The following is a 27,496-nucleotide window of genomic DNA, read 5'->3' as shown; positions in this document are numbered from 1 at the left end:
CACAGCCAGGAGCTGACTTCCCCTTGTTCCCGCCCCCAAGTAACGTCCAACCTAACGTGGAAACGTTAAAGTTGCAGCTGAGAAGTAGGGAAATTACTAGTCGTTCCGTTACTTGCCAAATGTAATGGAATTACCCACTCGTTATTTAAAATTGTAACTAATTACAAGCAACTCGTTAAAAATAACGAGCTACTTCCAAGCTCTGCATTTAATATCAAGGAAACTCTGGATTTCATATATATGGTTCTAAGATTTGTGGATTTTTTAAAAATAAATTTTATCAAAATAAAATATAAACATAACCAACAAATAAACCCAAAACTCAAGGAGAGTTCACATCAGCCTCAGTGAAGCTTATGTGGTTAACTGGAGCAGGGTCACATGAAAATGGCAGAGGTACAAACAAGCTCTACAGTCCAGGCTACCAATTGAAAGCCCCAATACGCGTCGCAGAAATATGACGTTAATCCAGTATCTCTCGAGGATGGGGGCAGGAACATAGAGATATAAACAGTGTAAAGCACACTTCCGGTAAAATTGGAAGATCTCCCCATTGGTCCTTAGAGAGGTGCCGCTCTATCCGCTGACATTTCTATGGCGAAAACCCGCTATCCGCCTAAACAAAGCCGGAGTTGGTGGATGGCTCTAACGGAGTCTAACTTTTTCCTATATTTCTACGGTCAGAAGTTTGAACTCGTCGGAAACGGGTTTTTTTGGAACTCCTGTTGTGACGCATTAGTCTGCGCCGCTGGCGTACTAACGTGCCGGCGCTGTCTCACGTGATTTGTTTGAGGCTCTGCAAGATGGCGGTGTCTCCCTCTAGCCCTTCGTCCTCCGAACCGGGCGGACGGTATTGCCTGGTCAGCTGCGTTCCGACCCAGCTCCGCTCCACCGATCTCCGCTCTTACTTCAGCCAGTTCGTCGAGGCCGGGGGCTTCCTCTGTTTCCACTACCGGCACCGCCCCGAGCGCATAGATGGCCCAGGCGCTCCTTCTCGGCCAGGTCAGACCTGCTGCTGCCTGGTGGCGGTTCGGCCCGGTTGGTCCCGCCGCTTGGTCCGGATGTACTCGGGAAAGCGCTGGATCGACACGCAGGGAGAGACGCTGCCTGGCCGGTGCCTTATACGGAGGGTTCGGGTTTCCTTGGATAAAGGTATTAGGAGACTCTGGTCGCAGCACTTAAGGATACATCTGAGCTTTAAAAAAAATTACAGATGGCATCTTTTCCATTTCTGGGGTTGTATCCAGTGGTAGTGCTACTCAGAATAGGCCCACTGAAATTAATTAACACGACTGACTTAGATGATTAGATCAGTGGACCTATTCTGAGTAAAACTTAGTAGGATACCACCCTATATAGCCTTTTGCCCCCATAGATTACATTTCCTCCCTTATTTACAATATGTCAACTGGATGACTATCCAGTCATGTTGACTGAACTGTTGATCTCGAAAATCACATAAGACTTTTCATAGGTGTTTGCAGTAGTAGATGGACTCTGTTTTCTTTGTAAGAAAGGTTTTGTATATTTTGAAGGGGAGAGTAAAATGAGGATTGAAAACAAGGTATGTGTGTAAGTGCCATGCTGATAAGTGGGTTTTCTTAGATTTCATGTTTGTAATTTTTCATAGATGTTGACATTTTCCCCTATAAAACCAAAAAGGAGGGCCACAGAGCCTTGAATGAAACTTTTACCCAGGATGATTTAAAACGGCTGCCTGAACTCAACCCACCAGCATTCATGCCTCATGGGAATGTAGGAACCCCTTTGAGAGTCTTCTTGGATCTCATCAAAGCCTGTAGAATGCCTTCTCGTGCTATCAAGAAGCTGCGATTGCAGTTCCCCAAAACTGGCTCTTCTCGTAGATACGGGAATGTACCATTTTCATATGAGGAAACAGAGACTATTGTACAAGAGGAGCATGTTTACACAGCTTCAGGAGAGGAGATAACAGAAGGGGACCACCTACCAAGAGTGGAGGTGGCTAATCAAGGTAATGACATACAACAGAGAGACTGGAATGACTCAGAGAAAGAAGAACCGGAAGAAGCTCAATTGGATGATGTAAGTAGTTTCTTATATCATTTGAGAATATGGAGTTGTTACATGTTCATAGCTATTTTAGGCTGCAATCCAATACACACTTACCCTAGGAGTAAGTCCCATTGAACCCAATGGCGCTTACTTCCAAATAGACATGAACTGGATTGCAGCTTTAGAGATGCTATTATGTTCCTTTTTAAGGAAGAAGACACTTGTGCTAAATCTTACTCATCCTTACAAGTTGGGAAATATGACCTCCTGTGAATCTGATAACTAATGCATACCATCCAAATAAGTCTCTGGACTGGGTTTTGAATCAAGGTTTTCCAATATTGCAGCCTAGCATCTGCCCAAGATGATGTTGGTAGGTAGAGAAATTGTACTGGAACCTGTGTACTCTAGTAGAGAAGCTTTAATTTGCACAATAAAACTTCAGAGTGATGATCTCCTGGAAGAATCTACGTTGTTCATAATTCTGACATTCTGTGATCCCCCAAACACATTCTTTCTGCCAATCTTGCTTTTATTCTAATCTTGAATCCCTCCATTAGGTGTTCACACTGCTTGTCAGGCAACTGGCTGGAGAATACTTTTGTAACCAAATGAAGCCTATGAAAATGTGAGAATGTTGATTGGCGCGTTTATCTTTGAGGCTGAATATATACACTAATTAACAGCTTAGGGTGATTTTGCTTTGCACTAAAGGACCGTGTAGTTTCTAAGATGCAAATGCATATATACTTCCATGGTAGAAAAAGAAGAGATGAAGGGTTTGGGGGAGGAAACTATGGTAAAGGAATGCAAGTTCGATGCCCACAATAGAGATGAGTCTACCTAAACCTGATTCTGCCGAGTCTTACTTTGATATGATCCCATTAGTACCCTTCTTAGATCCAATCCTCAAATATTTTTAATAGTCTGCTACAGACCTCTATCCATATATCTTGGATCTACTGGCATTGTACATAAAGATAATTTGAAGATGACATTCATCAAGTTAAAAATCAAAAGGCCATCAGAATGAATGTTTTTATTGAACAATGAATGGTGTTTGTGGGAGCTTAATGAATATTGGTCATGTTGCTGTGCATCTAGATGTTAGAAAATGGCAGGTAACTTGTTACTTACAGACAGCATTAACGAAAACATCCCCCTCCTAGGGCCTGTTCAGATGATATCTGCCCACATGCAGTGAGATTGGGATTGGGTATTTGGGTTATATGTCTCCCTCCTCTGTTTTCTTATTGCATGCAAGTAGAATACAATACCTGAACCACTGCATGTAAGTGAAGGCGGAATCTTCCCTGACCCTGTAATCAGGCATTGGTTAAAAGCATAGTTTGAACTGCAGGATGAGGCAGATCCTGCATTCAAATAGACATGGCATCTTCCTAGTTCAGGTTTTTACACACTATGCACAGTCAAGTGGGGAGAGAGGAGATCAAGATTTGCTCCTGATGATTCCATGTCTAGAAGTTCAAGATGAGTTCTGTCTGAGCAGACCCTTAGCAACAAGCTTATTGCAATAGTGTATTCGGAACTAGAAGTTTTGAAAGAAAGGAAGCCAGCAATGATAGGAAACTGGTCCAATCCTTTGCTGTATGATCTGTCGTCCACCACCTTCTGTTTCTGCTACAGGATGATGACGACGACAGATGTGAAGAATGGGAGCGGCATGAGGCCTTGCATGAGGATGTCACCAGCCAGGAGCGCACAAAGGAACGTTTGTTTGAGGAGGAGATCGAACTGAAGTGGGAGAAGGGAGGCTCTGGGTTGGTCTTCTACACGGATGCACAGTATTGGCAAGAAGAAGAAGGAGGAGGAGGTAACCCCGAGCAACCCATCCTGGGGATGATTCTGCCTTGTTGCTGAGAGTCAGGATACTTTTTCAAGAATCTGCCTCGGTTGTAGTCTTTGTGAAGTCTTGGCCCTTATCCTATGTTCTCTATTACAATCCGCCATCAGCTTGTAAAGCCCCTCATAAACAAGGCATGCGAAAATGTCACAGCACCAGCCTGAGACACTTTGGTGCAAAAATACTGAGAACATGTCCATATCATTTCTGGGCATATTTAATGTCTCGCTTTCTACTGGAAATGATCACTTCTTCCTCTGTGTATCTCTTGGTGTTCTGTTGCTTATCCTGCAGTGGCCCAGCCAGATGCACTTGTATCCTTCCCTGCCCCCTTTCATTGACCACTGTGTTGTCTTTTACTTGCTTTCCTGGCCCTCTGGTGTCTCTTTGTGCCCCATGCCCTAAAGACAGGATGCATAAATCCAGATGGCAAGGACAGTGTTTTTCCCCCACCTGCTGCTGCTACAATGGACCCTACAAAGCGTTACCCTAGGCAACCTTGTCCTCAGCTCAGCCTGTTAGCTAGATCGTGGGGCTGCTCTTGAAGACGACTCTGAAACTTCAACTGGTCCAAAATGCAGCAGCCAGATTACTGGCTGGGGTTTCTTTAAGATCTCATATAACTCCTGTTTTAAAACAGCTGCATAGGTTGCCAGTTCCATTTCCAAGTGCAATTTAAGGTTCTCGCATTAGTGTTTAAAGCCCTAAACCACTTAGGTCCCAAATATCTGAAAGACTGCCTCCTTCCCTATAAATCCTCTTGGGTGTTGAGATCAGCAGAGGCGGCCCTTTTGGTAGTTCTGCCACCCTCAGAAGCTTCGGGGGGTGGGGTGGCTCAGGCGAGGGCATTCTCTGTGGCATCCCCTAAGTTGTAGAATTTCCTCCCCACTGAGGTGCAACTGGCAACCTCACTGAACAGCTTTAGGCAAATGCTGAAGATGCACCTCTTTGCCCTGGCCTATGACATCTGAGACGTATATTTTTAAGACCCACCCATTTTGTGATTCTGCTTGTTTTTAATTGTTTTTAGCACTGTATTTTAAGGTTACTGTAACCTGCCTGAGTGAAGGGCGGGCAATAAATAATAAATGAGGATGAGGATGATAATAGATTGGTAAAGTTGTCAAGCCCACCTAACATTGATGAGGACATGGTGATTTGTCCAAGAGCATTTAGGAAGTGGAATGAGAAAATAAACTAGCATGTGCCACAGTTCTGGCTGCAACACTCCGCATTTTCTTTACAAGTGGAATCCTCAAAGTTAAATTTGGGTCAAATGTAGTAGTCTGTCATAAACTGTGTAGAGAGAGGATGTTCTCCTCACTCCCAAGTACTGCAGTCTAAGTAAGAGTTTGTTCATGCCACTGGTTGTCCTGGAATAAGTCCTTTTACAAAGGGCAAGAGCTGCCATGTTCTAGATGGTTTAAGACTTCCTAAGCCAAAACTAGGATGACCTGAGCAGGCAGAGCTGAGACGCAGGGCTGTCTTTGCCACTGGCCAACCCAGTTTGGCTGCCCACAGCCACCTGACTAACCTGCAGAGGTGGGGACACTGGGAGCAGAGCCTCAGTAGATGAAACCAGTGCATGGACTGATGATTACAGAAGATAGCAGTTCTGCAGGGGTTTCCTTCTAAATATTATGGCTGGAATGAGGCTGAGATTTTTAGGATGCTGTCCTTTAGATCCATTTTCAACACTTCCCGTGTAGTAGGGGAAGGTGATCTGAATGCAACAGTAGCTGCAATGAGCTGACATGTCCCAATACACTTGACTCTTTCTTTTGACAGATTTTGATGAGCAGACAGCGGATGACTGGGATGTGGACATGAGCATCTACTACGACAAAGGTACTTGAGCTGAGGGCTGTTGGTCTATAATGCTAGGAATGGGCAGAGCTTAAATTAGGGTATTATCCCATACGTGGCTCTGCTCTTAATGCATGCTGGAATGTTTAGCCACAACTTGATCTGCCTTCCCAGCCTGAGTGGAACACCATGAATCTATTGCACAACGTTTCCAGCATTTGCACTGACATCCTGTAGCCTTCCAGTCACAATTCAAGGCACTGGGTGTTTGTGTGTGTGTATCATCCTGCCCTACAAGGCAGTGCTATGGCCAGATTTCAAAGGACCTACTCCAGTGTTTGTTGTAATACTACCAGGCTGATGCTGCATCCTACCCTTCTACCTCCAGTCTCCATACCTGCCATCCTGCCCCAGCATGTAGGCTTAATAGCCTTACCCAGCCTGGTACCCTCCAGATGTTGGACTCCAACCCCCATCAGCCCCAGCCAGCATGGCCAGTGGCCATGGATGATGGGAGTCGAAGTCCAGCAATATTGTCCATGCTGGTGTGCACCTTACTCCTACCTGTGAACGGGTTTTGGTTCCCTTCATCCCACTTTTTCAAGCCCTGTGTAGGCCAACCTATCATTTTGGCTTTTTACAAGCAAAAGGCAACAAACTCACCCCCAGATGACTTCCTATTCTCTCCCAAGCAAGTGAAATGGTCCCCAGTGAATAATATTTGTAAACCTTTAACTGGAAGTCAGCATAATAGGTGGCAATGTGTTTTTTCACTCATTGCGATTCCTAAGGTCAAGGGTGGCTGACAGGAACCTTTTTGTGCTGTCAATGCCGCTTGTTGTCTAAAACCTTTTTATGCCAGTTTTCAACAGGGCTGTGGAGTCGGTTCGCCAAACCTTTGACTCCGACTCCTCTATTTTTCTACTGTCCAACTGCGACTCCACCCAAAATTGCTTCCAACTCCACAGCCCTGGAAAGCACTGTAAGTGTCTTTTTAAATTGGAAGCTCTCATAGGAGCATTTTTATCGCTGCCTGAATATGTGCTGATCTTGGCATCACAGCATTTGTCTTCATCTGGGTCCTGTGTCATATACTGACACACAAAATGTTTTCCATCTGGAATTATGGTGAAATGCTCAACTACAACATGGGAAGCTTCTTTGACATTTTGAATTTATATTTTAAAAAAATTGTCAATCAAAATTTATTTTGAAGTCGGAGTCGGTACATTTCTACCAATTACGACTCCGACTCCACAGCCCTGGTTTTCAAGGCAGCAAACATAAAATCAGCAGCACTAATTTAACAGAAGCTGTTTCAAATGGTAAGAGCCAGGTCAGCCGTGGTCATATTAAGATGGCAAAGCTGCAAGGAACAATGCCTGGTGATTGCTCTTTTAGATTCCCTCCTTCTGGAGATTCTGAACCCAAGACCTAGCACCTGAAGCTGTCTTATACTTTGGTTCACCTAAGCCCAGTACTGTCTACTCTGACCGGAAATGGATTTCTGAGGTCTGCCAGTCCCTTCCCAGCCCTTCTGCCGGACTCCTTTCAACCAGAGATAAACAGGATCAGAGGAACATAGGAAGCTGTCTTACGCAGAGTCAGACCATTGGTCATTCTAGCTCAGTATTGCTTAGATTGACTGGCAGTGGCTCTCCAGAGTTTCAGATAGGAGGTCTCTCCCAGTGCTACCCGGAGATGCTGGGAATTGAAACTGGAACCTTCTGCATGCAAAGCAGGTACTCTGCCACTGAGCTACAGCCTTCCCCAATGTGCAGGCCTTCAGCATACATACTGCTAAGCTTGGGTCTTCCCCTTTGTAAGTCCGTGCCATTTGGCTTTCTATGCTTTGGCAGAGAATGATCATGGAGTTTTCCATTCATTCCAGATGGCGGCGACAAGGATGCTCGGGATCTGGTCCAAATGCGGTTTGAACAGAGGCTCCGGGATGGTTTGGAAGATGGGTCTCTTCTGGGCCAACAAATTGGGAACTTTGAAAAATTTACCAAGGTAAGAATAGAAGATAGGGTGTATTTGATGTTGATAAGAGAAGAAAACAGTGCAGATTTTGAAGAGCCTAGAAAAAGCTGGCCTTACTTTTATTTGACAGGTCACCACTGTAAGTGCCTGGAGATCTGAATTTTTAATGCAAAGGGCAGGGTGGGTGTCTTGCTGTATTGGGTCCCCTACTAATGACCTATATTTTGGAGTTCCAACAGTTCTTCATCTGGTTCTGTTGTTCACTCAGTGTCTTTAGTGATTCCTCTCTTCATACTAGAATCGACAGAAGAATCTCTAAAGCAACATGATTTTTCCTCCCCAGGGCATTGGTAGGAAACTGATGGAGAGGCAAGGCTGGACTGAGGGCCTGGGCCTGGGAAGCAGCAATTCAGGGATGACTGAAGCACTAGACAACGAGGGACAGAATCCCAGATGCAAAAGAGGCTTGGGGTAAGTCATGTGTCACTTTGAATTTCTTATTTGCATATATATTTTTAGTCTTCCTGTCTAAAGACCACAATCTTTACAGGCAGTGTCCAGTTAGGGTATTTTTATTGGCTTGCGGCCTCGGGTATCAGAAATATATTATGAATGTGTTTACATTTAGAGGATGCCTGAAAAATAAAAGGAATGTAAAGTGTGTTGGGGTTTCTCAGAACCTATCCTAGGTGCAAAGAAGACTTATTCAATATTCACTGTAAAATAAGGGGAATTAAGATAAATATGTGCAAATAGATTAACATGCATATTTTAATCTGCAGCCTGTATTTGAGACTTCACAGAATCTGGCAGGATGAGAGATGTTGTGAAAGACATTGGGCATCTTAATCTGTTTTTATGCTAGATTTTCCCCTCCCACTATCCTTCCTCCAAGGACAGCATAGGTTCTTCCCTTCCCCATTGCTCACAACAGAACCAAAAGCTGAGAGAGTGACTGGGCCCCTGTGAGCTTTGGCAATTTGAACCTAGTTGTTCCCACTCTTAGTCTAAAACTCACCACCACACCACACTGGCTAAGGGAGAGTGACTAGAAATGATTGGTGGACATTTAGGACTCAGGAGCTCTGCACTCCCCCACCTCACCTTTAAAACGACGATGACACTGGAGGTTTGGGCAGAGATTGCCTCCATGTTTTACAATTTGTTTTCACAACACTTCACCATCCTGGTGTAGAAATCCTTGTCTGCAAATTTCACAATGATACCCCATGGACATACTCATTGTCTTCAGAAGGAAATGAAAGCAAGAAATGTGTTTTCAGACCTGTAAAAGAATCCCCTGCTAGCAAGCCTCTTGCTCATCTTCCAGCCGCCCTGAACAAATTTTTCATCTTTTAAATTCTAATAATAGATTTGCATGGACATCCGGGCAAATTGAATTCCCTTTCACTCTGATGTGTCCCTAAAGACTTTATCTAAAGCATTTTGTTCCCACTCTTCAGCCAAAAAAAGGTTTCTAGAGCAGTTTATGTCATTGACAAGATAGCTCATGCCTTCAGACTTACAGTCTAAAAGACACAACATAAAAGGAAAAGCTGGGAGGGGGGAACTTGTCTTTCAGCAGTGTTTATGGGAAAGTCTTGCAGTCCCATCTTCCTCCCTCTCCTGCAGCCTGATGGAATAGCTGTAGATGACAACCAACAGAGAGAGAAGCCTGATAGTCTTCCAGCAGTGCTGATGCAGAGGCCCTGCAGTGTCTCTCCCTCTCCTGTAGCCTGATGTAATCTTTGCTTCTTTCCTTGCTTTTCTGTAGGTACCATGGTGAGAAGCTCCAGACTTTTACTAAGCCCAAGAAGCCTCGTGGGGATGGCTGCCCTCTCATTTCCACCATCTATGATGAGCCTCATCCTCTGGATGCAGAAGAGCAACTACTCCGCCGCCAGCTACCAATCAGCATGAAGTATCGGCAGGATATGGCATTTGTTCATCCCATGCATGGGCATCATCAGAGTTTCAGTTCTTCCTGAGGCAGCTGCCAGACAGGAGGGGTTGTGGGACTGTGTTGGGACTACATTTGCTTTTGCAAATAATTTTTTTCTTATTTATTAATTTAACTCTTCTATTCTGTTTTTAATTACCAAAGTTGATTACTGGAGCCAAATCAGGGCAAAATGTTAAGTAACTTTACTAATATGGGTACCTCTTGATACTTGTAAGCTGAGTTAAAGGGTTAGTGCTGGTGTTGCCTTAGAATTGCCAGAAGATCCATGATGAAGTAGTACTTCAGCATTACATCATACTCTGCCGCTGCTGGCCCTTATCAAGAGGAAAATCCTCCATACTCCATTGCTCTTTGCAATGAAGAGTATCATTCCTCATATGATGTATGAGAGGGAGCAACGCTTGTAAATGAGTAAAATACACCATTACTGTTGGGGGAAAAGAGATGAGACTCCTGAATGAATAACTATGAAAATGCCCCCAACCTATCAGTTGTGTAACTGCAACCTTGCTAGATTGGAGATACTAATATGAACAAGGAGGTCTATAATATTTCATCCCATTCTTCCTCCAAGGAAGCATACACAGTGTTTTCCCAGTGTATTGTCTCAACAACTCTGTAAGATAAGCTATGTGGGGAGAGCATTAAGTCACTCCAAAGTGAGATAGTTGAGCCCAGATTTTCCTGCTCTAGGTTGATGCTGAATGCTATATAACATCCTGAAGTCACTGTGTCCTACTTTCCATACGCTCTTGTCAAGGTTTGCTTTTCTTTGTTTATCCTACTCTTCCTTTAGGTTGCTCAAAACAGCTCACATGGTGTGTTCTGCCTCTCTCATTTTATCCTCACCAACAACCGTTAGGGCTGCTAAAGAAAGTCATGTTCTTCTATACACTATAGCTCTTACTACTATGGAAGATGGTCTATGGACCAGATGCATGCCAATTCATCTACAACTAACCAGTATGTTTCTGCGTTTTTATTTAGTTCAGCCTTGAACCTATTTCTCAGCATGCCTGATCTCACAATTATCTCGCCCCCACATATCCATTATGTCATTCATTCCTCTATCATGCTGCTTGTTTGCGTGTTGGGAGGACACACAGCTGGTGCTAACTTACTAAAGAAAATAAATTTGCAAAAGGATAAAGAAACCCCTGTGCTGCAATATAACATTACTGGAAAACACAGATCAGAACAAACAGCTTTTACACCCATGATAAAAGTAGGACCAATGATAAGAGTTTGCAGACAATAATTCCAGTGTTGTAGAGAAATGTGCCTGTATCTTTCACCCACTGCTTAATTTCTAAAGCGAGGGTTGTTGGGCTTCAAAGCCAGTTCACACCTTCTGCTTAAGGTGAAGGAAAGGCATTTTACCCATGCTCAGATGCACTTTACCTATTTTCTGCTGAGCTCCAAAGCAAGTTTGGAGGCTAAGCCCTAATGAGTTCTGGTTCAAATTCAACCCTGCTTTGTGCCATGGATGTACCATAAAACATGACAGTGAGTTCCTATCACAGGGATCCCCAATCTCATGCCTATGGTCACCTCCTGCTCCCATGTTTAATTGTTTTTTAAAATAAAGAGGGTTTCCTATTTGGAGATATTGCTTGCTTTTGTTTTTTCATTGTGTTTTGTTGGGGGCATGTAGATGTTTTTCCTGTTTGAGGCGGCAGGTTCTGAATGTCACCATTTTTTCTTCTGTGATACAGGTATTTTGTGTTGCCCATGACATTTCCAACTGTGTCCGTAGGCCCAAAAAAGTGGCCTGTTGAAATACAGTGATTCCTAACAAATGGCCATGGAATATGATGAAGTTTTTGAATGTATTAAAGTAAGCATGACTGGTTACCTACACAGGGTAGTATTCAATGCTAGTCCTACTCAGAAAAGCTGAATTGAAATTAATAGGCACTACTAATGTTGGTTCATTAATTTCAATGGGTCTACTCAGTCCTCAAGTGCAAAGACGTATCACTGAACACTAAAGTCAGGATCATTCAGACCATGGTATTCCCGATCTCTATGTATGGATGTGAAAGCTGGACAGGGAAAAAAGCAGATAAGAGAAAAATCAACTCATTTGAAATGTGTTGGAGGAGTTTGCACATACCATGGACCGCGAAAAAGACAAATAATTGGCCGTTAGAACAAATTAAACCAGAACTGTCACTAGAAGCTAAAATGATGAAACTGAGGTTATCATACTTTGGACACATAATGAGAAGACATGATTCACTAGAAAAGACAATAATGCAGGGAAAAACAGAAAGGAGTAGGAAAAGAGAAAGGCCAAACGAGATGGATTGATTCCATAAAGGAAGCCACAGACCTGAATTTACAAGATCTGAACAGGGTGGTCCATGACAGATGCTCTTGGAGGTCACTGATTCATAGGGTCGCCATAAGTCGTAATCGACTTGAAGGCACATAACAACAACTCTTGAAGAGGACTTGATGGAATACAACCCAATGTTTGGATATACCATATATTCCTATGGCTATTTGGTTTGATTGTTTCGTAAAGCAGGAACAGTTTTTTTTCTTTCCAGAGATTCAACTAAGAAAGGATAGGAGCTTTTTCCAAACTTCACGACTCTTGCGACAGATTCTATAATGGCCGCCAAGCCCCACTTCCGTCTAGAGAACGCGCCAAAAACACAAGGCAACCGCAGCAACGTCTGTCCTGCAAGGGGCGCTCGCCGCTTAGTTAATAAGCACGGGTTCCCAACGCTCACAATGCGCTCGGAACCTTCGTTGCTCGCGCCTACTTTTTTCATCCGGATTAGAATAAGGAATGTACAGCGAAACGGATTAAGTTGGGCGGGGCCAAGACGACGTCGTGTCACAGAGATGCTAAGAGTAGAAGCGACGCCACTCTAGGTCCCATAGAGAATACTGGCTAACGGCGGATTTCAATTTCTACCGTAGAGATACAAAAGTGGTAGAGCGGCTCATCTTATTTTCCGTAGAAGGAACTTCCAGGTTTGTTTGGAGTTTTTTTTTTAAAAGTCTATTGGGAACTTCCTATAGAAAGCAATGGAGAAATCCAAGATTTGAAGCATAGCTGTTACTGGGCAGCAGGAAGCTAGCAAAGAGCAGGACTCTTTAGAATTTGGACTTTATGTTGTCTAGAAATGTTCTGTGTTAGTTTCGAAAGATATTCAACCCTAGCAGCTCAGCTACACAATGGCTCTGGATTTTAGTCCAAACTTTCAAGGAGGCACCTTGTACAGCTTCTGGAAAGTTTGGACTAAAACTCAGAGCGGATTCCATTGCCCCCTGACATAGAGCCACCGTTGCCAGGACAGTTTATTAACCAGTGACTTGGGCCACTGTGTCTCATCATAACCCACCTCACAGGTTTGTTGTGAGGATAAATTTATTATTATTATTATTATATCCATTGTCTTATACCCGCTTACATGTACACCACCTTGAACTCCTTAGGATGAAAGGTAGGATATAAATGGGGGAGGGGGGAATAACTCCAAGGGGAAAGGCTGTAGCTCACTGGTAAAGCATCTGCCTTGCATCAGAAGATCCCAAGTTTGATCCCTGGCATCTCCAGGTAGGGCTGGGAGAGAATCCTGCCTGAAATCCTGCAGAGCTGTCGCTGGTCAGAGTGCACAACCCTGAGCTAGATGGACAAATGGTCTGTCTCAGTATAAGGCAGTTTCCTTATGAAGGGAAGTGGCAGCTGAAAGTATGGCTCACAACAGCCATGCAATGCGGCTCACAGTTAATATTGGAGGTTATTTTTATTTAAATATCTAGCCTGTATTTCCACCAAAAAAGCTCCCAAAGATGGATTGCAACTATAAGCATACAGTTGGGAAGGGCCATAGCAGGGCACCAGAGCACCTGCTTTGCATGCAGAAGGTCCCAGGTTTAATCCCCAGCATCTCCAGGTAAGGCTGGATGTATACCCTGCCTGAAATCCTGGAAAGCCACTGCCAATCAGTGTAGAAAATACTGAGCTAGATGGATGGACAGATGGTGTAACTTGGTACAAGGTATCTTTCTATGTTCTAGAGAAAAATATTATTCAGACAAAACAACAATTTCAAAATAAAGAGCAGATTTCAGTGTCAAAAATAAAGAGCAAATGGTTAAAAATGGAAAATTAGAAGGGAATGAGGCAAAAAAATATATCCCCAGAATGTTCAGATTGCAGCAAATGTCAGTCTACTTAAAGTACCTTCTCTGATCACAGCCCTGCCAAAAACCAGTGCTCTTTTCCATGCAGAAGCCTCATGCTCCATTGACTTGCAGGCAGGCATATTGCACTTTTAAATTAAAAAAGAGAGAATTATGATAACAACAACAACAACAATTTATTTATTTATTTATTATTAAACTACCTTTCCCACAATAAATGGGGAATTCCTGTTTGTGCAATGCCCTCCCCATTGAGGTGTGTTGGTCTCCGTCACTATTAAGTTTCAGGAGGAATTTGAAAACATTCCTGTTTACCCAGGCATTTGATGGCTGAAGGAGACTTCCTGGCAACCTGCAGGTCACTGATGAAAGAATATTTTTACACAGTATTTAACTGTATTTCAGAATGTTTGTAATTGTGTTTTGGAATGTTTTAGTATGTTTTTCTTTTTCTTGTTAATTGTTTTGTTTATGTTTGCCACCCAGGGCTCCTTTGAAAGGAAAGGTGGGATATAAATTCAACACATAATAATAATAATAATAATAATAATAATAATAATAATAATAATAATAATAATAATAATAAAGAAGGCCTGAGTTATAAAAGTTACAGGCCTCAGGACCTGCTGTCTTTGTTACGCGGGGGAGGAGACACACTGGTCAATCATGCCTAATCTAAAATCGTGAATTTCTCCAATAATTTCTATCAGCCGCTCTTCCTGTCGCCTCGGGAAAGGGTAGAGAGGACAGCTAAAGGATTCGGAAACTAGGCAGACTGCGTGAGAGAGTCCAGTAATTAAGACTATGATTTAGTTTTAATCTAAGACTAGATTTTTTTCTAGTTTTTATCAGACGTTTCAGACTTTGTGTATCACTCTAACCTTTTCCTATCTCTATAACAGAGGGACCAAGTGTGTCGGCGAAACGTGTCCGTGTTCCAGTTGCTTGGGAGGTGAGAGACGCGTTTGCGCTTCCCCTGGATGCTTCTTAGCCCCGCTTCTCTCCCCTTTGTGTCTCCATTTATTTCCTTACCCATTTTAATTAAACGTAGCGTGGGGGGGTGAGTATGGCTGAAGGGAGCTCTTTTTATCGTAAAGGGGGTTCCCCTTATTTCACCCCACGTGTCTGTCTAGACATCTTGCCCCGACTCAATCACTCGCGCGTCCCTGCAAGGCCACCCCAGGCCCATAGAGCCTTCTTCATAAAACGCGCTGATCGTGCTTTTCACTTTGGCCCTGGACGGTTTACTCAAGTTGTGTCTCGTTGTCTCCCCTTCCTCACAAAGCCACTTAGAAGTAGAGGCACTTTCACTCTCCCCTTAAGAAAGCGCCAATATAAGGGGGTGATATTTTTAAAAGGGGGTGGGGGGAGGGCGGTAGCTCAGTGGTAAGAGCATCTGCTTAGCACGCAGAAGGTTCTAGGTTTAATCCCCAGCACCTCCAGGTAGGGCTGGGAGAGACTCCTGGCTGAAATCCGGGAGAGCCGCTGGCAGTCAGTAGACAATTCTGAGTAACATGGTCTGACTCAGTATTAAGTTGTTTTCTATGTTCCTATCCAAAACAGTAACCAGGGCCAGCCCAAGATATTTTGCTGCCTGAGGCAAAGGACAAGGTGGCAAGCAGACCAGATTGGCAGTTGAATCTGTTGCAGGACATAGTTGTGTATGCTCCATGGCCTATCCTGGTCTCATTAAATTTGCTGGCTGCCTCAAGTGTAGTGAAGGATGTTCTCCTGTCCCCAGTGTTGAAGTAGGATTCAAATTATGGAATGATCTCCTTGATGAGGTGCGCCTGGCGCCAACACTGCTATCTTTTCGGCGCCAGGTCAAGACTTTCCTCTTCTCCCAGGCATTTTAGCATGTGTTTTTAAATTGTTTTTTTTAAGCGTTTTTAAATTTGTATATTTGTTTTTAATGTTTTTAATTGTTGTAAACCGCCCAGAGAGCTTCGGCTATGGGGCAGTATACAAATGTAATAAATAATAATAATAATAACTGCTTTGTGGTCTGAAAGGAGATTTGAATACAGTTATCTCTACAGCCCTAAAACACTCTAAGCCAGAGGACGCCTTCGTGGTGGCCTCCAGGTGTTGCTGGACTATAGCTCCTATCATCTTTGACCATTAGCTGGGGCTAATGGGAGTTGTAGTCCAACAACATCTGGAGGGCACCATCTTGATTATCTTTGCTCTAGTCACCATGCCACAGTCTGTTAAAGCCAATCGTTATCTGGTATTACCTTCCTGTCCATATGATAAGTTTTGTGTTCAGGTGTTCACTTCAGATATTTTACATTTTTAGAAGAAATGCTAAACAAACATGTATCATGGAAGTGCACGCGCCAAGCAGCCAGAATGGGTTGCAGATTCTTGTTTTGAGCATATACAAACCTGTCTTTGCCTCTTAAGTAGTGTGTGAGATTGTCCATATAGTCTGATCTTATCCCTTTTGTGTTTTTTTTTTTAAATCAGACGAACAAAAGGTGCATCATGTCAAAAATCCACAAGCAGTCTTCGGTAGCCTTTGGCCAGGCAGTGATTGGGCCTCCCGGCTCAGGGAAAACAACTTATTGTCTTGGCATGCAGGAATTCCTTTCTGCAATTGGGCGCAAAGTTGCTGTGGTGAACCTGGACCCGGCCAATGAAGGCATTCCTTACCAATGTGCTGTGGATATCTCAGAACTGATCACCTTGGCTGATGTGATGGAGAACTTGAAACTGGGACCCAACGGTGGCTTGATTTATTGCATGGAGTATTTGGAGGCAAATTTTGACTGGCTGCAGGAGAAACTGGCCCAATTTAAGGGACATTACTTCTTATTTGACTGCCCGGGACAAGTGGAGCTCTGCACACACCATAGTTCACTGAGAAACATCTTTGCTCAGCTTGCTAAGTGGAACTTCAGGGTATGTTTGGTGTAGATCAGAGGTGGAGAACCTCAGGCTTGGGGGCCAAATGCAGCCTTCCAAGCCTCTGTATCTGGCCCTTTTATCTCCCCACAGCATAACCCCTCACTGGCTCTGCTTTGCACCCTCCTTGAGTGTTTTTGCATGGATGGACTATGTCCTTGAATCCTGATAATGCCTCTCGCTTGCCTGGATGGAACATAGGAAGTTGCTTTATACAGAGTCAGACCATTGGTCCATCTAGCTCAGTATTGTCCACACTGACTGGCAGTGGCTCTCCAGGATTTCAGACAAGGGGCTCTAACGGCCCTGCCTGAAGATGCTGGAGACTGAAACTAGGACCTTCTGCATGCTTTACCACTGAGCTACGGCCAATCCCTAAATGAAGGATAGGGAGGGATATGTGAGTGTGTGTAGAAATTAGCCAGCTGTTCAAAGATAACATTTAGTTTCCTTGATCCAGCAGCTTTTGCCTTTGACTGTGCCAGCCAATAGCATGTGGCTCCTAGAAGGTTGCCCAGAATGGAATGTGGCCCTTGGGCTGAAAAAGATTCCCCACCCCTGAGGTAGAGAAATAAGACCAAACCAGGTAGTAGAGCTTTGGGTGGAAAGCAGGACCTCAGAGGAAAACATTGCTGGATGCCAAGCTGTGAGCCACACTTTACCTGGGATCTATATGAGGTAGTAGCCTTTTAAAATTCACTGCATGTGGCAAGCCGTTTGAGTGGAGTGGTTCAGCCAGTTCAAACTAGACCACTGCAAATCCTTTATTTTTGTGGATTGTATTGACTGGTGAAGATTGCTTGAGCAATGTCATCCAACTAGCTTCCACATCAAGCTGCCTCCATGCATTTGTGTTTTTGACTGGCTACCATGCAGTAAAGATTTGTATGTGAATTGAGCCATAGGATTAGGAATACTGTCTTGTGTTCTTGGCTTCCATATTTCAGTTCTGATGGCCATTTCGCTATATAAATCTTTTTTTCAAAAAATCCACCATTAATTCAATCTTATTATCTGGATTCAGCTTCAGGTGACATGACTGAATCCACCCAGTTTCCTCTTGTCTAGCTCTGGATAAGTACAGGGACTATAGATCCTGTATCAGATGAAAATGTGTCCTGATGAAACTTAGCTTCAGACCTCTACACAGAGGCTTTATTATGCATTCAGTAAGTGGGAGCACAAGATGGAACTTCTCTGCCAGGAATGAGCCAAACCATTCTAGCTGTTCTGTGAACACACTAGATTTCGCAGACAGGCCACCAGCACCAAATGGAAAACAATACTGAAAATCACAAGCATGATCTCTGTTTGAGTTAGGTGCAACTGCTGTCTAGGTCTAGCTAGAGGCTGTAGGTGACCAACCTTTTTTGCCCCCAAGCTGTTTGGTAAACTGGAAGAAGCACAATTTACATGAGTACAGTTTATATTGGGAAGAGCCATAGCTCAGTGATAGATCATCTACTTTGCATGCAGAGGTTCCAGGTTCAGTCTCCAGCATTCCCAGTTAAGACCACGCTCCTGCCAGGCTGCAATATTTTTTGGGGGGAGGTGCTTTTGTGCAGCTTCTGTAGGTGCCTGTGGAGGGGGAAGGGGGCATTTCTTTACTGCATTAACAGAACCCAACTTCCACTCCAATGGTTTTCCTAAACCTGTGGCACTGCCAGAATTTAATATCACTCATACCCTTTGAACCCTTAACTTACCAATAACCCTCGTAACTCTGGGATATAGGTGTGGTGCAAAGCAAGTCAGATACAGGTACTATATTTAACAAAGTTATTAATGTATGCTCATTACAAGGTTATGCAGTGCACAAGCTTATATGGTTACTTAAATAAAGTACTGTCTCTTGAAATGGGTACAGTAATAGTTCAGTTGACCTATTTTCTTTTAATGAAAGCTTTTTTAAAGGTGAAACTGACTAGCTTTGCTTTGCTATGGCTAGACTTTTAAGCCTGTGCCTTTGCTTTAAGGTGAAACTGACCAGCCTGTGCTTTTGTTTGGCTATGGATAAACTGATAAGCCTGTGTGTTTGCTTTGCATTAAAGCGATCTCTTGCTTTCTCCCAGGGCTGGGGAGGGAAGGATCCAAATGATTCAGAGGCGGAGGGAGAGGGGAAGGGGGAAGGGTGCCAGGTAGGCACCCTTTAAAGCCCCTGTTGAAGCTGTCCCCCACCATCTACGAGCGTGTGTAGGAACCTATTCCTATTCTTTCCATGTTATTTCTACCTCTGGTACAAAAGTTTCTTTAAAGAAGTAATGTCTGCTTTGTTAACTGAGGTATTACTGTACATGCTTTGATAACTTGTTACTGTCACTTTAAATACCAGCACCTTATTTTGCACTACTATTACTGAAACTCGTTTGCCAGATTGCCCTTGTTTCTACTCCACCCCAGTCGTGCTTCACCACCACTATAACTGAGGACTTTTGTTGAAGCCTCTCTTTCAACCCCTCCTAATCACTCACTCATTTCTCTCTCTCTCTCTCTCTCTCTCTCTCTCTCTCTCTCTCTCTCTCTCTCTCTCTCTCTCTCTCTCTCTCTCTCTCTCTCTCTCTCTCTCTCTCTCTCACTCACACACACACACACACACACACACACACACACACACACACACACAGGCTTGCTTTGTTTCAGTAATACAGGTTAAGACAGGAGATGGGACAATTTTATTGTTATTATATTATTAATATTGCTATTATTGGGAGTCAGAAATCCTTGCCAATCTACTAGAGATCTCCTAGTAGATCCTGACTGACCTTGTGCCCACCCCTGGCCATGCAATATCTACTTTTCTTGATGGAGGTTAACTTAAGGAAAGGCTTGATGTAAAGAATTGGGAAAGGGAGTGACTTCACCTCTTTGCTATTTATTTCTTTGTTCAGTTGATCACCACATGCAATGAGATTAACCCAGGGATAGGGACCCTTTGGCTTTCCAGGCAGTGTTGGACTACAGAGCCCATCAGCCCCAGCCAGCCTGGCCAATACTTAGGGGTGATGGGAAATTGTCATTCATAGAATCTTAGAGTTGGAAGGGGCCTGTAAGGCTGTCGAGTCCGACCTCCTGCTCAGTGCAAGAATCCAGCTTAAAGCATATCCAACAGGTGGCTGTCCAGCTGCCTCTTGAAGGCCTTCAGCAGGTTCTGGAGGACACCAGGCTCCCCATCCCAGCTCTAAGCAATGGCTTTCCTGTGTTAACCTGTTGTGATGTCCCAGACTTGACACCGTGCTGATTCTCGCCCTTCTCTTCTTTCCTCTTTGCACAGTTGGCTGCTGTTCATTTGGTGGATTCTCATTACTGCACAGACCCTGGCAAGTTCATCTCTGTTCTCTGCACGTCCCTCTCCACCATGTTGCACGTAGAACTGCCCCACGTCAACGTCCTCTCCAAAATGGACCTCATCGAGCAGTATGGGAAACTGGGTGAGAGCTGCCTGCAGGAGCTCCTTGAGTGGCCATAGAGAAGATGGATGTAACCTTTTATTGAGTCGCAGCAAGAAGTTGTGGTTAATCAGATTCCGTAGCCTGAAAGGAGCAGTGATCGTTTGATAGGGTAACTGCTCAACCTCAGTGCCTGGCCTTTCCAGTGAAAAGGAACTGAGACAGCAAGTGCTGGAAAATACCATTCCTTGAGACCTTAGAGCAGGGGTTGGGAACCTGTTTCAGCTTGAGGGTCACATATCCGTCTAGGCATCCTTCCAGGGGCCACATGCCAATGGTGGGTGGGGCAAGAATAAAAAATGAGCAGGGCTACACACGCTCACACACACCCCTCCTCCATCCGGGCAAGTAAGATGCATCATCAGAGTTCAAGGACACATTCTAACCAGGCAAAAACACTCCAGGAGGGTGCAGAGCAGGGCTTGGGTGAGTCCCAAGGGCCAGACAGAGAGGCCTGGAGGGCCTCATTCAGCCCCCAGCTTTGGGCTGGAATCTGATTGCTAGATTAGATATGAGAAACCTGATGCTCCAGATGTTGCTGGAATACAGATGCCATCACTCTTCCTGACCTTTGGCCATGCCGGCTGGGGCTGATGGAAGTTAGAAGTCCCACAAAATCTGGAGGACCACAGGCTTGTTGGGGTGATTCAGTATAAGGCAGCTCTTTGTACATTTAGGAAGCCGTTTTCAAAACTTGAAAATCTGGTAACATGAACAGGAATTCCAATGGAATTGCCAACACTTCTCTAGCCTTTAATACAGGTGTGAGAAACCTTTTTTCAGCCTAAGGGCTGCATTCCGTTCTGGGCAGCCCTCCAGGGGTCACATCAGTGGTGGGCAGAGCAATGAGTGGTAGTTTTACATTTGTACAGTAGGCTAGTTTCTACAGATACACACGCACACACATCCCTCTCTGTCCTCCATGAAAGGAAGCAAGAAGCGTTACCAGAATTCCAACCAGGCAAAAACCCTCAAAGAGGGTACAAAGGAGAGTCCATGGGGTGCGTGGCTGGGGAGGGGATGTGGCATGGGGAGAGTCCCAGGGCCCAAATATGCTTGGAGGGCCACATTTGGTCCCTGGCCCGATTTATTTTGCCTGTTGTACATCAGCTTAAGACAAAGGCGATATCTTGGCGAGAAATGTATCAGTACTGCTGAACTGATTTTACATCCTCTGCACCTTTTGTCCCTGAGTTTCCTGAAGATTTTCCTCTTTGGTCCTGCAGCCTTCAATCTTGATTATTACACAGAAGTTCTCGATCTGTCTTATCTAGTGGATCACCTGGCTACAGATCCTTTCTTCAAGAACTACCGTCGCTTGAACAAGAAGCTTGTGGAAGTGATTGAAGACTACAGCTTGGTTTCCTTTGTTCCTCTCAATGTCCAGGTAACCAAGCCAAATTGGCAGAAAATGCATCGTTGACACTTGGGGAGCAGGGCAGCCACTTAGTCTAGGCCAATGGTTCCCAACCTGGGGGCCGGGACCCCTGGGGGGCCGCGAAGTAATCCAGAGGGGGCCGCGAACAGTAAAGAAATGAATTATTTATTATTATTATTTTTAAAAGTCTTCACTCCCTCGACACTGTCTGTTTCCCACTGGCGCTGCAGATGACACCTCCCCCTTGCTCCAAACGAGAGAGGAGGCCTTTTGCTGAAGCACCAGAGCGCCTTTCAGGCACACTAAGGGCAAGCATCTGCCTATAAAATACATGGCTGAGGGTGGAGCTACCAGGAAGAAGAGGGGATTACGATCACTGATTCCCGTCTCCTTGCACTGCCACTACTGACAGCGCCCTTACTTAGAATGAGAGGAGAGGGCTTTTTGTGAAGCAAAAAGAAGCAAGCCTGCAAAGAAAGGCTGCTTTCCCCCTTCCTTCCTGGCAGCCAGCCTACCTTCCTGGGGGGAGGGGGTCATGAATTTTTTTCAGCTTATAAAGGGGTTCCCGTGCTCATAAAGGTTGGGAACCACTGGTCTAGGCTATGTTTGATTATAATGTACTTCATGAAATTAAATGAAAGAATCATATAGTATAGCAGCAAAGAGAGTGAACTGGGAAGTCAGGAGCCCCCAGATTCAAATCCTGCCTTTGTCATGAGCTTACTTGGTGGATCTAGGCAAGCTGCTGCCTTTCACCCTCAGGATTGTAAAGCAGGAGAGGCAACCTGTGGCCTTCCATATATTGTTGGACTCCCCGTTCCCATCAGCCCCAGCAGGCATGACTAGTGGTCAGGGAAGATGGGAGTTGGAGTCCAGCAACATCTGGAAGACCACAGGTTCCCCACCCCTGTTGTAAAAATACTGAGATAATGTTCATAAAGGACACTTTAGGGCCACAATCCTGTACCCACTTAACTAGCAGTAAGCCCTTTTCAACTCAGTAGGATTTGAATCTGATTGCACTGTGAAGCACTACATACAAATGCTATTACTTTATGCTAACTCTAAAATGGTTATTTTGTTTGCTTAAATTATACTCCAGAAAGTAAAGAAACAGAAGATGGTTTTAAATTGGCAGTGCATTTGCACATACTAGCCATGGCAGCTGGTGGCTCCATGTCAGTGAGGCAGTGGAATCTGCTCTGGGTTTTAGTCCATGGTGGATGGCTCCTTGAAAGTTCGGACTAAAACCTGGAGTGGATTCCACTGTTTTGCCAGTATGGAGCCACCAGCTGCCACTGTATACTAGCTTTATCGAAGACTGATGCTGGGCAGATCTAACAGAATTTTAGAAAGAAACTGGGTTCCTTTAATGAGAAAGTAAAACTCAACTCTCTGTTAATATGCTGCATGCGTTTAATTTTATTTTAAAATAATATGTGTATTTAAGCTCAGTTATTCTGAGAAGAAAACATCTGCTGGTTCAGAAGCCAGGGAATGAAAATAACAGGCAAAATATTTTTAAAACATGCAAGGAAGCACCATGTGGCATTGTTCAGTTGTGAAGGGAGTAACTTTATTTGAGCAGGACTCAAGAAAGTTTGAACCCAGTGGTGGAGAACCCAGTAAATTGCACGTGGGATTTTTTAAAAAAAGTGCTGGCATGGAAGGGAATATTGAAGGATAGGCAAACAGCTTGGGTTTGCCAATCCACCTACAGGCCCGTTCACTTGTACTTGTTCTGTCAGCTGATTGCAGCATCAAGTGGCAATGTGCATATGTGAATGAGCTACTGGAGTTCAAAATCCACAGACAAAATTTTCATATTGCATTGATCAAACCCAATGCTGCTCAGTGGAGTCATCAGTGGTGAGAAATCAAGTGAGAGTACATTCCACGTGTGAATCAGCTCAATGAATAGCAACATGGAATATAGGAGAGAAATGACTTTGGCCCCTCAGGTGTCCTGATTGCCCCTCTTCCTAGGATAAAGAGAGCATGCAGCGCGTCATGCAGGCAGTGGACAAAGCCAACGGCTACTGCTTTGGAGACTTGGAGCACAGAAGCCTCGAAGCCCTGATGTCAGTAGCAGTGGGAGCTGATTTCCACTTCACATCGTATCCTTTTCACTCTTTCCCCTCCCCTCCCTCCGAGGCTATACAGGCATACCCCGCTTTAACGTACGCAATGGGACCGGAGAGTGTCCTTTAAGTGAAAATGTACTTAAAGTGAAGCAATTATCTTCACTTGTACTGCACACAATTACCACTAGATGGCAGTGGCGTCATGCCAATAAAGTGTCCGTTATTGCAAAGCGCGCATACTTTAAGCGGGGTATGGTGGATTATGGAGCATGTACTTTATGGCGAAGCTACTTTAAGTGAAGCTACTTTAAGCGGGGTATGGTGGCGTATGGAGCATGTACTTTATAGCGAAGCTACTTTAAGTGAAGCTACTTTAAGTGAAGCTACTTTAAGCGGGGTATGCCTGTATTCTGTTTATGTGTCCCAGGAATTAATCTTCAGAAGGGATTGAGAAATCTGTATGCCCATAATGATGTTACTGTTTTGAGGAGCATTTTACACTAGCGTTGTCCAGTGGTGGCTGGTGGGGCAGAAGGCAGAAAGCCCAGCAGTGGATAGAGGCAGAGCCAATGAGAGGCAGAGTCAACCCATTCTAGTTTTGTCTCCCTCCTCTTCCCTGCTACATTCCACAAGGATAACAAAGATACTAAAGGGGAGGAAGCTGAATGCCAGAGCCACCACCGCCCTGGACTGGTTGCAAGTAAGAAGATGCACAGGTGGGAACTGGCTGAAGGCAGACAGAAGTTGGTGAGGCAGTGCTCCATATGCCCAAATGAACCAGCCTCCACTGGCATTGGCACTGGTGGCTGATCACATGGAGGTTTTCAAAGTTGTGAATCAAGCCTTTATGCAATCAATACATGTGGAGATGTGTTTACTTCTATCATTGCAACCCAATTTTAAGGATGTGTTGTGACTGGAAAAATGTTTTTGTGTATACATGTCAAACCAATGTTGATGATACCATGCTGATATACTAGAGCACCTAGATATACCCACCTGTCTTCCGTATGTGAGATTGCCAAATCCACTGTGGACTTAACCCTTAAGATCACATTTATTAGTCCATATTCTGCTTCTTTTATCAGAGATTTGGCTTTACAGGTAAGTGTCTAGCCCTTAGGGCACTAACCAGAGCAAAATCCCAAAGGTGATGTAACACTGAATCTTTCTCTTGCAGCTTTCAAAAACAATTTCTTATATGAGTTGGGCTGTGGGCAAATTTTTTAACACTCTTTGATTAAAAATGGAGGACTGCTGGGGTCTGGATAAAATTGTGTTGCGGGCTGGCCTTAGCCTGAGGGCTGCCATGTAGCCATTTCTGATCTAGACAAATTACTTCTCCCACTCTAGTTCTGTGTAGCTCAGATTCCTTTTTGTATTGTCCAACTCCTCCAGTACTGTACGTTTTGGAGAGAACGTCCTCATATTAATTGTACTGTCAGCTAACAGTCAGGCAGAGATATAGAATGATGGATCGGTGCATCCTTCCCTCTCACACGTTGAGCATCAGCACCCCCACTTGCTGTTTCTTTCTCCTTAACTCCCATATAACTAGCACATTAGCAGTCCAGGAGAAGTATGTGCAGCCACAGGAGAAGACCGTGGAGCAGGAAGCCACGGACATATGATATGCCTGCTGCAGTTGCAAGCACGTCACTATGGGGGAACAGCTTGCCCTGTCCAAGATGTCTTCCCGTCAGGAGCATGAGAGAGCCCTCTATATATGAAACACTGAACCTGAAGAAGAAACCTGCCAGATGTGGGCTTACCATGCTGCAGCGCATGCCTTTAGGTTCCTTCCAAACAAGAGCTATGTTTCTGATGTAACTGGGAGCCTCTACCAGAGAGAAAGATGAGCCCATGCTTTCCTCCCGGGAAGATGGTAGACCTCCCCATGACTTGTAGCTGACTAAAGAACAGTTGGCAGTGTGCTGTGGTTTGGGCAGCTGTTAGGCCCAGGAGTTGACCATAGCCGAGTTCAAATCTCCAATGAAATGGTGAAAGTAATGGATGGATGTTGGCTGAAGAAACTTTCCAGTGTGACATCTCTGCCATAGTTTCATTTGAGAAGCCGGGAATTCTCTGTCTCGGTACAATTGCATGAGAGCACGACTGTTTTGTCTTCTGCATCCACCAGTGCCCCATCTTCCTTTTGAGCTTTAAAACGTGGAGACGATGACATGCAGTGATGCCGGGCACTATGGAGCAGAGCAGCCCTTGAAGCCTCCTGCCTACAGCTGCCGTGAGCTCTCTGGCAATGCCCGGTCTCAGCCTTGGGCTTGCAGGGGGTTCCTTCCGGTGAAGAGGCTGATCAATCGCTCTCTATTCCAAACTTGCGTCTGCATGTGTTTGGCATAGTGGAGGTATGGACAGCCTTTTACAACGCACCGTTATGGCACTGTAACGATTAACAAATTTATTATGGGATACGCTTTCATGGACTAGAGTCCGCTTCATTAAGTGAATGAAGTGTTATCCTCTAATTGCGGGTGGGGGTGAGCTCAGATGGAAATGAAATGCAAAAAGTAAAAATACAGTCTGTAACAATTGTGGAAAAGCTCAAATAAATGTAGAAATAAGCACCGTAGTGATTCACTGCAGCAGTCATTGATGATAAAACAAACATATTATTGCCAAATTAATTCATTGCTTGTAAGATGCAGGAAGCCATGATCACAGTTAAAGCCATACGTAACAGAACTGAACTTCTCGATAAGCTGTCATTCGGTGGTTTTATGCGAAAATATTTCTCTGAAAATTGTGTAGTAGAAGGAATCCAACAGGTGTAGCTGCTCACATTCCTGCAGTGCTGGAACTAAACAAGCTTTTGCACAGCTATTCAAAGGTACTGGAGCCTTAAGGTTGAAAAGTTGGCCATCCCTGGAGCAGTGGGATTTTCCAAGCACCAGGCTGGAGATGAGCTTGCTTTTGTCCCTTTTTAAAACATTATTCAATGCACCTCCTCCTTCCCTGCTTCTTCAATACTTCTTTCAGAAACTTCAAAACGCAAGCAATGATAGGAGGCTCTTAGCCACATCTCATGGCAGGGACTGGAAGCACTCATTCCGCGCTTCTGAACCGCATGGTCCAAATATGTGGGATACTTCAGCTTTTGTTCATTCCCCTATATACTTGTCTGGCGGGCAGCAAATAACATGAGACTAACACACAATGAGTAGGAGTCTCTCATTGGATGAATACATTTACCAACTTGCCATGCAGTGCTTGTTAAGCTGTGATATGTTCCAGATACATTGTTGCATGGGCGTAAGTGTGGTGTAGTGGTTAAAGTCCTGGGAGACCAGGATTCAAATCCCCATTCAGCCATGAAGCTCACTGGGTGACCTTGGACCAATCGCACGCTCTTGAAAATAATATACCGCACAGGGTTGCTGTGTGAATGAGAGGGGAGAGCCATATACACCACCTTGAGCTCCTTGGAGGAAGTGTGGGATATAACTGCAATGATAATCCCAAGTCTTTAAGGTTGCAGACATAGCCAGGATGATTTTCCAAATGGAGACAGCAGGTGGAAGGGAGCAACAGATGTGATCACTTGAACGTAAGAACATAAGAAGAGCTTGCTGGATCAGGCCAGTGGCCCGTCTAGTCCAGCATCCTGTTCTCACAGTGGCCAACCAGGTGCCTGGGGGAAGCCCGCAAGCAGCACCCGAGTGCAAGAACACTCTCCCCTCCTGAGGCTTCTGGCAACTGGTTTTCAGAAGCATGCTGCCTCTGACTAGAGTGGCACAGCACAGCCATCATGGCTAGTAGCCATTGATAGCCCTGTCCTCCATGAATTTGTCTAATCTTCTTTTAAAGCCATCCAAGCTGGTGGCCATTACTGCATCTTGTGGGAGTAAA

General features: G+C 44.5%; 2 protein-coding genes and 1 non-coding gene across 6 annotated transcripts; all 3 read left to right on the top strand.

The window, feature by feature from the left end:
* The first annotated feature begins 546 nt into the window (after positions 1-546).
* On the top strand, positions 547-11,255 carry GPATCH3 (G-patch domain containing 3). The gene is made up of 7 exons (XM_061596884.1): positions 547-1,152; positions 1,631-2,064; positions 3,682-3,868; positions 5,687-5,746; positions 7,596-7,717; positions 8,031-8,158; positions 9,462-11,255. Exons 1-7 carry the CDS (start codon positions 804-806, stop codon positions 9,673-9,675), a joined length of 1,494 nt encoding a protein of 497 aa, XP_061452868.1. The 5' UTR covers positions 547-803; the 3' UTR covers positions 9,676-11,255.
* Positions 11,256-12,501: 1,246 nt separating this feature from the next.
* GPN2 (GPN-loop GTPase 2) lies at positions 12,502-26,212 on the top strand. 4 transcript variants are annotated; one of them, XM_061596887.1, is made up of 7 exons: positions 12,502-12,638; positions 14,717-14,766; positions 16,284-16,718; positions 19,993-20,149; positions 21,394-21,554; positions 23,532-23,662; positions 25,188-26,212. In XM_061596887.1, exons 3-7 carry the CDS (start codon positions 16,302-16,304, stop codon positions 25,258-25,260), a joined length of 939 nt encoding a protein of 312 aa, XP_061452871.1. In that variant the 5' UTR covers positions 12,502-12,638; positions 14,717-14,766; positions 16,284-16,301; the 3' UTR covers positions 25,261-26,212. The 4 variants fall into 4 exon arrangements, with proteins under 4 accessions (XP_061452871.1, XP_061452872.1, XP_061452873.1 ...); XM_061596888.1 differs by lacking the exon at positions 12,502-12,638 and adding an exon at positions 12,868-13,016; XM_061596889.1 differs by lacking the exon at positions 12,502-12,638 and adding an exon at positions 14,487-14,606.
* Positions 15,172-15,256, top strand: TRNAA-AGC (transfer RNA alanine (anticodon AGC)). The gene has a single exon. It is a non-coding gene; the product is annotated as a tRNA-Ala (tRNA).
* Positions 26,213-27,496: the final 1,284 nt, after the last annotated feature.

Source organism: Rhineura floridana, chromosome 15 (genome assembly GCF_030035675.1).
Source record: "Rhineura floridana isolate rRhiFlo1 chromosome 15, rRhiFlo1.hap2, whole genome shotgun sequence".
NCBI lineage: Eukaryota > Metazoa > Chordata > Lepidosauria > Squamata > Rhineuridae > Rhineura > Rhineura floridana.
This window is presented reverse-complemented; position numbering and strand designations above follow the sequence as displayed.